General features: G+C 37.9%; 1 protein-coding gene across 1 annotated transcript in view; it reads right to left on the bottom strand.

The window, feature by feature from the left end:
* The window catches only part of LOC126973573 (DDB1- and CUL4-associated factor 1), a 28,955-nt gene extending 18,602 nt beyond the window's left edge, over positions 1–10,353 (bottom strand). The window contains exons 1-4 of the mRNA XM_050820900.1: positions 10,349–10,353; positions 6,310–6,364; positions 3,814–3,932; positions 1,329–1,562 (exon numbers count right to left, since the gene is read on the bottom strand). Coding sequence (XP_050676857.1) covers positions 1,329–1,562; positions 3,814–3,932; positions 6,310–6,364; positions 10,349–10,353 — 413 coding nt within the window. The remainder of the gene's footprint in view (positions 1–1,328; positions 1,563–3,813; positions 3,933–6,309; positions 6,365–10,348) is intronic.
* Positions 10,354–12,452: the final 2,099 nt, after the last annotated feature.

Here is a 12,452-nt window from a genome sequence, read left to right as displayed (position 1 = left end):
TTTTTTTTGAACTGACTCAATCCTAGTGATGTACTTTTTGTAATAGGGGCACCAGACTACCGAATTGTATTCAACCTGAGATCTTACAAGGGAATAGTATAGTACTAAGCTTAAGCGTAGGAATTGATGTAAAAGCCTTGGTGTTACGAAAGAAAAACCCAAGCATTTTAAAACTTTTGTGAGCTATTTTGTCAACATGTTTATCAAATCTTAACACCTCGTCTAAAATGACACCCAAATCATTGATATGGTTTATTTGATTTATATGTATGCCATCAATATGATAATTACTCTCAAATTTCTTTCTTTTCCTAGAAAATTTTATAAAATGACATTTGGACGCATTCAGTTCCATCAAATTATTTTTACACCATAACACTACACGATGGATATCATTCTGTAGTTTAGTTTGATCCTCTGAACAAGTAACTGTACGATATATTTTTAAGTCATCTGGATATAACTCGTAATTTGATTCTAAAATATGTTTAGAAATATCGTTTATAAACAGTGTAAACAATAATGGTCCCAAATTAGAGCCTTGAGGAACGCCAGATGTTTGTTGAAATTCTCTAGATTGATACCCACTTATCTTAACTACTTGTGGTCGATGAGCTAAATATGATTGTAACCATACTACATAAACACTTTCCGAGAAGCAGTATGCATCTCTTAGCTTCTGTATTAGCAGGGTGTGGTCGACTTTGTCAAACGCCTTACTAAAATCTGTATACACAGCGTCAACCTCCTTATCATTGCTCATTTCAATTATTACAGAATCAGTAAAACACAACAAATTTGTAAGGGTTGGTCATTTTTTAACAAAACCATAGGAACAGACAAAGGATTCAAATATTTTGGCAGGAGTACTTAGTACCGTTATTGGTCTATAATTTTTTATTTCCGATTTATTACCCTTCTTGAATATTGATCGTGATCTTGAATATAGGTAACACCTTCCCTTTTTTCCGTTCACTTGGAAATTTACCATCCCTTAGAGATTTATTATAAATTATCGTTAAAGGTATCGACTTTATACGTTACGTTAAAGGTATTTTTACTTTACTTGTGGTTTTTGTTTGTTTAATTTAAAACTCCAAGTCTCAGAAAATTAATAATTATTGTATGCGATACGTTGTATAAGCATATAAAAAAACGCTCGAGGCGTCATCCATTGCAACCCACACCGCTCAACTTTTGTGACCCTTTTATACAACTGTTGCATAAAATGCTTTTATATTCTATTATGTGGCCAAGTGAGTGAAAGAAGAGACAGATATTCTTTTGGATTTATGTGTCTTTGTATAAAGATAAGGTGTAAGACTCACTCGAACAGGTTGAACTGAGGGCACGTGACGACGGGGTTCTTGCAGAGCGCGTGCTGGTTGTAGAGGTACTCGGTGATGATGGAGTGAAGCGTGACGCGCGGCGGGGACGCGGCCCGCTCGGCCCCGCCCCCCGGCCCGCCCCCCGCCACGCCGTACGTGCGCTGCAGCGAGCGCTTGTGTTCGGAGCCCGGCGTGCTGGGCAGCGAGCTCGATATACTGCACGGCTGCACCTTTCTATCGACAACGGTGAAAACCAATTACAACATCGAAAGACATGGTTATTGTCAAAAACGTATATTAAGAGCCAACGTTACGTTACAGTCAAATGTAGTTTGAATTAAGAATTGGCGGACTAAATTACCTAATCTTATATCTTTAAACCAGCAATGGTCCAACGATTTTAATGAAATTTAGTATACAGGTAGTTTCGGCGAGAAATCTATCTAGCTACTATAATAGCTCAGATGGGACATTGGGTGACCCGGAAAGCAGAAGACCCCGGTTCGAATACAGATGTCCCATTAGTGTTTTTGTTCAAGTTGTGTACCTTCTTAGACCTTAAATTAGAAAAGTTAAATTTTCAAACTGGTGCCACTTGTGGTTGTTGGATGACACGGTTACCAGGATCTGTGGTAAATGTTTGAGAAATTAAAGTTGTTATATTTTTTATAATCGTAAATATAATGCATAATTACTTTATTTATAAGCAGTCTGTGTATGATTGCATCCACTGTACGCAATAACTCTTGTATACTTTTTTTAACTTTTGTAAGTTTGTACCTTGTGGCATTGAGTATTTTTATTGCATCACTTTACATATGTTGTAATTAAAATTATTTGTAGCTGTTAATGTAGATCTAAAACAGTGGCATTGAGTTTCTTGCCATGCTTGTAAATTGTACAAATATACAAATTTTCATTTGTACCATAATTTATGGACGATGTGGTAACTCGAACTCTTGGGTTCCGTGCGAGTGCTCTTACCAACTAAGCCAACTGTCCGCAAAGACCGTAAATCTTTACATGCCTTGTTCTACTCCCAGGTTGTCTCCCGCACCATCTCTGAATTTTGGTACAAATTAAAAGGACGTCATTCATTTTGGACCAAAAAATGAAAGTGCCGGCCAGAAAAAAAAGTACAATATTCGGATAGAATATATAATTTCTATAATTTTTTACTACGACGTCCAATCTGTGCGCACAATGGTTACGTCATAATAAAATAATAAAAAAATATTTAAAGATCAAAACCTAGTGGTCAAAATATAAAAACGTACTATTTTTAACACATTCATTTTCTTTATATTATAGAATGTTGTCTTTTTAGAGTCAAACATTACTGGTTTCTATCTCTCTCTGTCAAAACTTCAAATGGAATTCGGAGAACTAATGAAAATGGACGGCTACCTGGGTGCGTTTTTTTCTTAGTTAGTAATGTTGCCCTTACCTTATAATAGCGAACAAACAAAATAAATGCTGTTTAGTACTTGATAAATATTTTTTATTTTTATTTTATGAGTAAATATTTTTTTCCAACACTATTCATCAACCTTACCACTGTGTTTTACTATCAAGTATTATATCATAACGTAAGATATCCATGCTTTTAATAGTGACACTCCAACCTTTTTATCACCAAAGGATTTTTTTTTTCAATTATTTTATTACGACGTAACCATTTTGCCCACAGACTGGACTTTTTGGCCGGCATTTTCATTTTTTGGTCCAAAAATGTATGACACGTGAATGATTTTCTTTATATATTTAATCCCAGAAGTGAGAGAGACAAGAGATCACTTAAAAGATAACAAACTGTTCAATCAAAGTCAAACTGATAGTAAGTATTACTTGTGTTATTTCTTTGATCTTATTGAATAAAGGGATTTTTAACACTAACGTTGGTATAAATAAATAATAATTTACCAGTGAGAGGCTCCTTTGCACAGGATGCCGGCTAGATTATGGGAACCACAACGGCGCCTTTTTCTGCCGTGAAGCAGTAGTATGTAAGCATTCTTATGTTTCGGTCTGAACGGCGTCGTAGCTGGTGAAATTACTGAGCATATAAGACTTAGCATCCTATGTCTCAAGGTGATGAGCGCAATTGTAGTGCCGCTCAGAAATTTTGGGTTTTTCAAGAATTCTGAGCGGCACTGCATTGTATTGTATTGGGCAGGACGTATCAATTACCATCAGCTTAACGTCCTGCTCGTCTCGTCCCTTATGGTCACAAAAATACAAAATGGCGGACGGTCCCTCTTTCAATTCGTGTGGACAATACTGACCCTGACGAGCGTGTAGACGGGGGGGGGGGGGGGGGGGAAATTCACTTTGATAATTTTTCCCTAACGCGCCAAACGAAGTATAACTTCAATAACTACCACTCACTCAGAATTTTTGGGGATTTTCAAGAATCAATTACCATAAGATGAACGTCTTGCTCGTCTCGTCCCTTATTGTCATAAAAAATATAAGAGTTTCTGACCTGAGTTTGATGACGGCCGGCAGTGGACTGCTCTCGTCAGTGGGAGTCTGGACGTGGTTGTGTTCCGGGGGGTCCCGCTGTAACGTGCCCGTGGACGCCCGGCCGACGGACAGACGCGTCTGAAATATTATATTACTATATTATATACTGTGGGGTCATGCTGCTGGTATTAATATAGTGTTTGCTCTGCAAAAGAGACCTGTTCGTGCTATATATCAGCTTGGTTATAGACAGTCACTTAAAGAAAAATTTAAATAAATAAATATTGTGAATGTTCATTGTCAGTACATTTATGAAAATTTAATATACGTTCAAAAAAGTCGTCACCTCTTTTATTATAACATAAGATAATAAAGCTTCATAAGATACATAAAAGCTTTAAAGGTTAATGTATACACTTTTATAATAAAGTCCCAGCCACTGTCCAGACATTATCAAATTTATTTATAAACTTAAATGTTTAATTACAAAAAGGCTCTGTCGATAATCCTACTACTCCACAGCTGAATATCTAAGTGATCCGACAGCCTGGTACTAGACTATGATTATTTTATAGCAATGACAGTACAATATTGTATATTTCATTAAAAAGAGCGCAAAAAAAAGAATGCTGGGTGAGATTCTTGCACCACTTCTTCTCTCTGAGAGCGCTATTTATTTCCGAAGCGGTAGTAGTGTCTAGTATATTAAAAATGACATCAAAAAGAATTTAAAGGAATTAAATTTTGAGAAAATAAATGCCATTTTTATAATAAAACCTATATTTATAAATGAACTAATGAAAACCATTCTGAAGAACAATAAATATGTGTGTGTACTTTTATGTACGACCGCAAGAAAATTCTTCTTTGGCATAATAAAACAAAAATCCTCGAAAAACTTTATTCCTCGTGCTATTTTACGTTTGTAGAAAAAATAATATTGTAATAAAGAAGGTTTAATACATTTACTTGCTGTGCTTTATGCATCCAATTAGTATTAGGTATATTATTATACCGCATAATTTAGTTAAATAACGTGTAAATAAATTTCATTAAATATTGTGGTTCGGTAGACATATGAGTTACAAGAGGCTTGGTAGCTTAAGTAACTGGTCTTGGTAGCTGACAAATGGTCTAGTTGACCATCTAACGTCAGGGTGTCGAATTTGGGTGACGGTGTGCGCGAGCATGGTAAAATTCACTTTGATATTTTTCCCTAACGCGTCAAAAGAAGTATAACTTCATTAACTAAACACACATATTGGTTTTACAATAGACATAGAATATACTAGTTTAGAGGCACAGCACATATTTTTGTCTAGATAATGAAGGGCGTGAAGATGGTTTTCAGTAATGTCTGTTTATCAAAAAAATGTAACTTACATTACTCGTAATTTTTGTTCCAAACGTAATGACATTTAAAGGCACACAAATATCGTCTCCCTCATCAATCTGTAACGCTTATGCTGAACACTTTTCCACAGTTTATACACAACCAGATTACGGACATTAGAATCAAGCCTAATATAGTTTCTACCACACATATTAACGCAGTTGCCGATTCAGGAACAATCTCTATTTAAAATTTCTTTAGACCAAAATTCAATAGAAAAAGCCTTGAAAAACCTAGACGATAGAAAAGGAGCTGGTCTATTTTCACTAAAAACTGAGCTTCGTCTCTGTCCTAACCGCTATACCTTATATATAATCGATCTAGGGCCACTGGGATATTTTTTATACTGGGATTATATATTTATGAACTACAGGCCAATTTCTCTATTGTCCATTTTTGGTAAGGTTTTCGAATCTCTGATATATCCTTATCTTTCTTTTCGTTTAAAATCTATTTTAGTCGCTCAACAGCATGGTTTCCGCAATAAAATGTCTACCGTAACAAATTTAACTGAATTTACAACTCAAGTAATCGATAATATAGACAAGGGACACCAAGTGGACGCTATATATTATATGGATGTTAGTAAAGCTTTCGATCGGGTCAACCACTCAATTTTAATAAGTAAACTAGATAACGTTGGCATCCAAGGAACTTTGCTGTCATGGCTCTCGTCGTTTTTGTCGTACAGACAACTACAATTTGTGGTTTTCGGATATCAATCAGATCCATTCATGGCTCCATCTGGAGTCCCTCAGGGATCCCATCTAGGTGCTATATAATTTCTAGTATTTATTAACGACTTGTGTGACCATATAAAATCTTAAAATTTTTCGTTATTTGCCGACGACTTAAAGATTTTTGAAGCTATCCAAACTTCGTTAGACTCGATTTCTTTTCAAAATGACTTAAACAGTATTTCCCAATGGTCTATTTAGAAAAAATGCCCTTTAATGTTTAAAAGTGTCAGCATATAAAATTAACAAAGAAACGAATACCACATCCTGCCGCTGGATGGTGAGCGCGCTCTCGAGCAGGCCGCGGGACTGCAGGTGTCGCACCACCAGCAGGAGCTGCCGCCACACAAGATGGCGGCCGTGCCTCTCTCAATACAATACTGACCCTGACGGGGGTGTAGACGGGCGGCGGCGGTGACGGCGGGCAGCCCCGCCTCCCGCTGGATGGTGAGCGCGCTCTCGAGCAGGCCGCGGGACTGCAGGTGTCGCACCACCAGCAGGAGCTGCCGCCACACAAGATGGCGGCCGTGCCTCTTTCAATACAAAACTGACCCTGACGGGGGTGTAGACGGGCGGCGGCGGTGACGGCGGGCAGCCCCGCCTCCCGCTGGATAGTGAGCGCGCTCTCGAGCAGGCCGCGGGACTGCAGGTGTCGCACCACCAGCAGGAGCTGCCGCCACACAAGATGGCGGCCGTGCCTCTCTCAATACAATACTGACCCTGACGGGGGTGTAGACGGGCGGCGGCGCCGGGGGCGTGGGGCCGGCGGCGGTGACGGCGGGCAGCCCCGCCTCCCGCTGGATGGTGAGCGCGCTCTCGAGCAGGCCGCGGGACTGCAGGTGTCGCACCACCAGCAGGAGCTGCCGCCACACAAGATGGCGGCCGTGCCTCTCTCAATACAATACAATACTGACCCTGACGGGGGTGTAGACGGGCGGCGGCGCCGGGGGCGTGGGGCCGGCGGCGGTGACGGCGGGCAGCCCCGCCTCCCGCTGGATGGTGAGCGCGCTCTCGAGCAGGCCGCGGGACTGCAGGTGTCGCACCACCAGCAGGAGCTGCCGCCACACAAGATGGCGGCCGTGCCTCTCTCAATACAATACAATACTGACCCTGACGGGGGTGTAGACGGGCGGCGGCGCCGGGGGCGTGGGGCCGGCGGCGGTGACGGCGGGCAGCCCCGCCTCCCGCTGGATGGTGAGCGCGCTCTCGAGCAGGCCGCGGGACTGCAGGTGTCGCACCACCAGCAGGAGCTGCCGCCACACAAGATGGCGGCCGTGCCTCTCTCAATACAATACAATACTGACCCTGACGGGGGTGTAGACGGGCGGCGGCGGTGACGGCGGGCAGCCCCGCCTCCCGCTGGATGGTGAGCGCGCTCTCGAGCAGGCCGCGGGACTGCAGGTGTCGCACCACCAGCAGGAGCTGCCGCCACACAAGATGGCGGCCGTGCCTCTCTCAATACAATACAATACTGACCCTGACGGGGGTGTAGACGGGCGGCGGCGCCGGGGGCGTGGGGCCGGCGGCGGTGACGGCGGGCAGCCCCGCCTCCCGCTGGATGGTGAGCGCGCTCTCGAGCAGGCCGCGGGACTGCAGGTGTCGCACCACCAGCTGCAGGAGCTGCCGCTCGTTGTAGTTGATACGGGTCTGCGCCACCACGTTCGCCTGCGATTCAGAATTGAAACAAAATATATTTCTTTGGTTCAAAACCATATTTTCAAACACAAAAAAATAATAATAAACAAAGTGTTCGCGATGAACAAAAGAAAGGTTGAATATCTTCTCAAAGATGTATATTTGTCTGTCTTGACTACACTAAAACATTTGATCGAATCAACCATACTATACTTTTGCACAAACTAAAGTGAGTGGGTTTAAGAGGAAATTTGTTTCGATGGTTCTCCTCTTAAGTCAGTATTACGTGCCAAACAGTAGTGCTTGGTGGCTATACATCCCTGACGATAGAAATACCATCTGGAATCCCACAAGGATCATTACTAGCTCCCATTATTCCTCATCATTAACAAAAATTTAACATCAATTCTCAATTTTTGTTAATGATATCTCTCAATGCATTCTAAGTTCTTGGATACTTTTATACACCGACGACATGAAGATAATTTCTACAATCGCGTCTTTTGAAGATGCAATTAAGCTACAACACGGTCTCATAAGATTTGAAGATTACTGTACATATAATAAACTAGATTTAAATGTTAATAAGTGTTACATATGCTCATTTACTCGAAAACCTAAACCAGTTCAATTTAATTATAAACTTAAAGGATCGCAACTTACAAGAGTAACCTCAATAACAGATCAAGGAATTATCTTTGACTCTAAATTATTATTTGACCAATACATTGATAATATCATTAACAAAGCATCAAAAGCACTTGGTTTTATATTGAGAGTTTCATCCGATTTTAACATTATTAAAACGTTAAAAATTTTGTATTGCTCTTTTGTTTGAAGCCATCTCGAATACGGCTCACAAGTCTGGAATCCAAACTAGAACACATACACATAACTCCTCTGGAGCGTATACAGAAGCGCTTTCTCAGGCATCTACAATTTAAAAGTAAAATTTACATCCCTTCTTATACAGACAGATGCAAGAAATTCCACATCCTTCCACTACATGAAAGAAGGCGAATAACCGACCTCTTTTATCTACTGAATATCGCAAACGGAACTATAGACTGTCCAGAGTTACTAGAACGCATATGCTTACGAGTCCCAGGGGCACGTGGTACTGTTACATGTCCCAATGGTATCAAAATACTATTGACAAAATTCAATCCTCTTAAGGGCATGCAGCATTATAATGACATTATCAGAGACTGTAGCATAGATATAGATTTATTTAATAGAACAGTAACGAACAATTTAAAACAAATTAATAATATCGACAACAATACCTCAATTTGTAGAACATATTAAGTTAAATTAGAATATATATATATATATATATATCTATATAATTAAGATTAGATGAAAAAGAAGCTTTGCTGTCTCCTAATGTGATCATAAAATATAATTTTGGAAACGCTGATTATGAAGGCATCAATGACAAGCTTGAGGGCCTTAATTGGTTGTCTCTTTTCAGTGAGTGTCAAACTGTAAATGATATGACAACGATATTTTATGTACAGCTGCGTAAAATAATTGAAAAATGTGTGCCTAAGAAAAAAATTAAAAATAAAATTTGTTATCCTGTTTGGTATTCTAAAATATTAATTAAAAGATTAGCTGAGAAGAATAAATATAGAAAACTGAAATTAAAATATTGTAATCCTATGAATGAAATTTAATTTATGTTATTACGAGAAAGATGTGAAAAAATTATTAATTTAGATAATAAAAACTATTTAGAAAGGGTAGAACATAAAATTATTTAAATCCAATTTTATTCATTCTTACTTAAAACAAAAGCGTAATAATAAATGTGACTATTATGCTCTTATGTCTCTTAATGGTTACTCATTCACAGATATTTGCAATCAATTCGCAAATCACTTTTCAAATATGTACATAACGTCAGACAAAATATTAAAAACAGAACCATCTATTAATATAAATTCCATACATAACTCACAATTAGGCAGTATCAACATAACTAAAATGGATATTATAAAACAATTAAAAGGCCTTGATGTTAATAAAGGGCCCGGACCAGACGATATACCACCCATATTTGCTAAACGTTGTTCTGTTTTACTAGCAGAACCGTTATTACTAATATTTAACAAATCTTTGTGTGACGGTGAATTCCCAAGTATTTGGAAAAGGGCCAGGGTAGCTCCCGTATTCAAAAGTGGGGATCGAAAAGACATTGCAAAGTACAGACCAATATGTATCTTATCAATATTTTCTAAAGTTTTTGAAACATTAATTTGTCCGCTACTAGCATGGTACATGAAACCATTGATGTTAGAAAACCAGCACGGGTTCATTAAAAAAAGATGAATGCATGAAAAAAGAACTATGTCTAATTTAACCTGGTTTGTGGATGACGTAATAGTAATAGCTCTGGATATATATATAGATATAGATAAGCTCAAGTAGATTGTGTTTACGCGGACCTATCAAAGGCGCCCTTGTTATTTGGAATATTCATAAACGACATTATTGAATGTGTCAAGTACTGTCAGTTCCAAATATATGCTGATGACCTAAAGATGTACAGTAAGATTAATCACATATATGATTCAATTAATATTCAAAGGGACTTGGATAGACTTTCTGATTGGTGCGATCTCAATAATTTAAAATTAATCACTTGAAATGCAAAAGCATAACCTTCAGCAGAAAAATTAAAAATGTTGAGTTCAATTATTATAGTATCAAAAACAATATTTTAGAAAAAGTAAATCAAATAAAAGATCTTGGCGTGATCGTAGATTATAAATTAAGCTTTATACCTCATATTGACAATATAGTTAAAAATTCACTAAAATTGTTGGGATTCATCATCAGGAATACAAAGGCCTTTAGAAAGTCTTCTACTAAACTAGCACTTTTTAATTCGCTTGTTCGAAGCAGACTTGAATACTGCTCTATGGCATGGAACCCATATTATCAAACACATAAGAATAGGGTAGAGAGAGTCCAGAAGAAGTTCTTACGGCACCTAGCATACAAGGATAAAATACATAAAAAGGTTAACACCTACACCTTCTAAAATTTTATAAAGCGTCGTCACTGTCTGATCGCAGGGACTTAATTGATCTCTCTTTCCTAAAAAATATTATAGATGGAGGGCGGTACCAAAGCGTCATGCTAGGTCACATGTTATTAAAAAACTAACGTTCAGGCCTAGATTAACTAGATCGAATCTAGGCAAATCCGCCCCCTTGTGTAGAATAGTTGTCACCTACAACAACTTGGTTAAAAGAGCTGGTATAGATATTTTTCAGCACTCTGCCCCATGTTTTAAAAAAGAAGTCAAAAAAATATGAAAGCACTGCAAGATGGTTAATCATTGTTCGTAGTTATTGTTTTATTCTTTAGTTTTTCTTGGTTATTAAGTAAGAACATAGTTATTTTTTTATCAGCCTTTTGCATGTGGCTTTAATTTGTAAATTTTTTTCAAAACTTGTTTTCAAAAGTTTTAGTTTAACAAAGATTGTATATAATACTATTAAGTAAGTATTTATTGAACACGTTCTTATATAAACTAACGAATCTTACCATGTCGCTAGATTAGATTTTTTCATCTTCGAATTGTATATATTAATCTAGTAATAATTTGTTTTGTAATTAGCTAGTAAATATCTGCGAAAACTTGTAAATAGCCCTCTATGTAAATATTTTCCAAACTATTACTGTATTTAGCTGTAAGTTTTCCTATGATAATAAAATGAAATAGTTCTTATTGTTTCGGAAAAAAGTGGCTGTGACATACGAACGGACAGATATATGACAAATCTGTAAGGGTTCCGATTTTTGCCATTTGCCTACGGAACCCTAAAAATGGAGAAACTTAAAAAAGGAAGCATATTAAGCTAATTGCGATCCAAAATTATTTTTTAAGCTTCCTAAACACGCTGAAACAATGTAATTTAAAATAACTATTATTATAATGAAATTACCATTCATGATAGCACCTATTTATTTCCTATACTACGTAGGCTTGACTATGTCGTGGTCTTCCAACGCATACATTACTATCTGCAACTAATGTAGGTTTGACAAAGAAAGAATATTGATTGTAAATGAGTATTAAATACGTATTTATTTAATAGGAAAAACTGAGCTATTTTAATAAGATGACCTTATTCCAGGTAAAGTAGTTTTAGGTAAAGGAGACAACACTAATGTCGTCAGAAGAGGTAAGAGTCACGCGATAGAAAGAGAGGCAACTTCTAGGTGAATAAAAAAGTAGGTTAATAGCGCTGTGCGATCTAAATTACACTTTATTATATGACTGCAAGAGTCCCTATTTCTTTAATTGATTTTGCTGAGTTAGACTTCCATACCTGTACTATTATACATTATTTGCCTATGATTATTATATTTCTATTCTATTCTGAAAATTGATTCAACACAAATACACGAACGTCTTGAGCAACAGTTAATTAACTGCCACCACAAACTTTCAATTGTCAACGATATTTAGTGAAAATTGTTGGATTTTAAAATTTATATAAATCTATCCACTCACTTAGGAAGGGAAACGACCCGCCCCACGAGGACACCACAAGGAATCGTTGCACTGTGCTTCCCCTTCCTTATAATATCGCTAAAAGACTCCCTATTTTTTAATTGATTTTACGGAGTGAGACTTCTGTACTTGTACCATTATATAATCTTTGCTATTATTACCCGAATAGAGCTTCAGTCGTCGACTTATTGAACCATACAGTCCAGGAGCCTTAAGATTTGGTAGGAATATTCGAATCCTTTGTCGAACAGAGGGCACGATTTTACGAATATTTCAACCCAAACGTTGAGGGGGTAAATTAAAAAAAAATAAACTATGGTGGTTGGTTATACCTGCTCCAGATATATTTTAGCAACCACGCG

Source organism: Leptidea sinapis, chromosome 29 (assembly GCF_905404315.1).
Source record: "Leptidea sinapis chromosome 29, ilLepSina1.1, whole genome shotgun sequence".
Taxonomy (NCBI): Eukaryota; Metazoa; Arthropoda; class Insecta; order Lepidoptera; family Pieridae; genus Leptidea; species Leptidea sinapis.
This window is presented reverse-complemented; position numbering and strand designations above follow the sequence as displayed.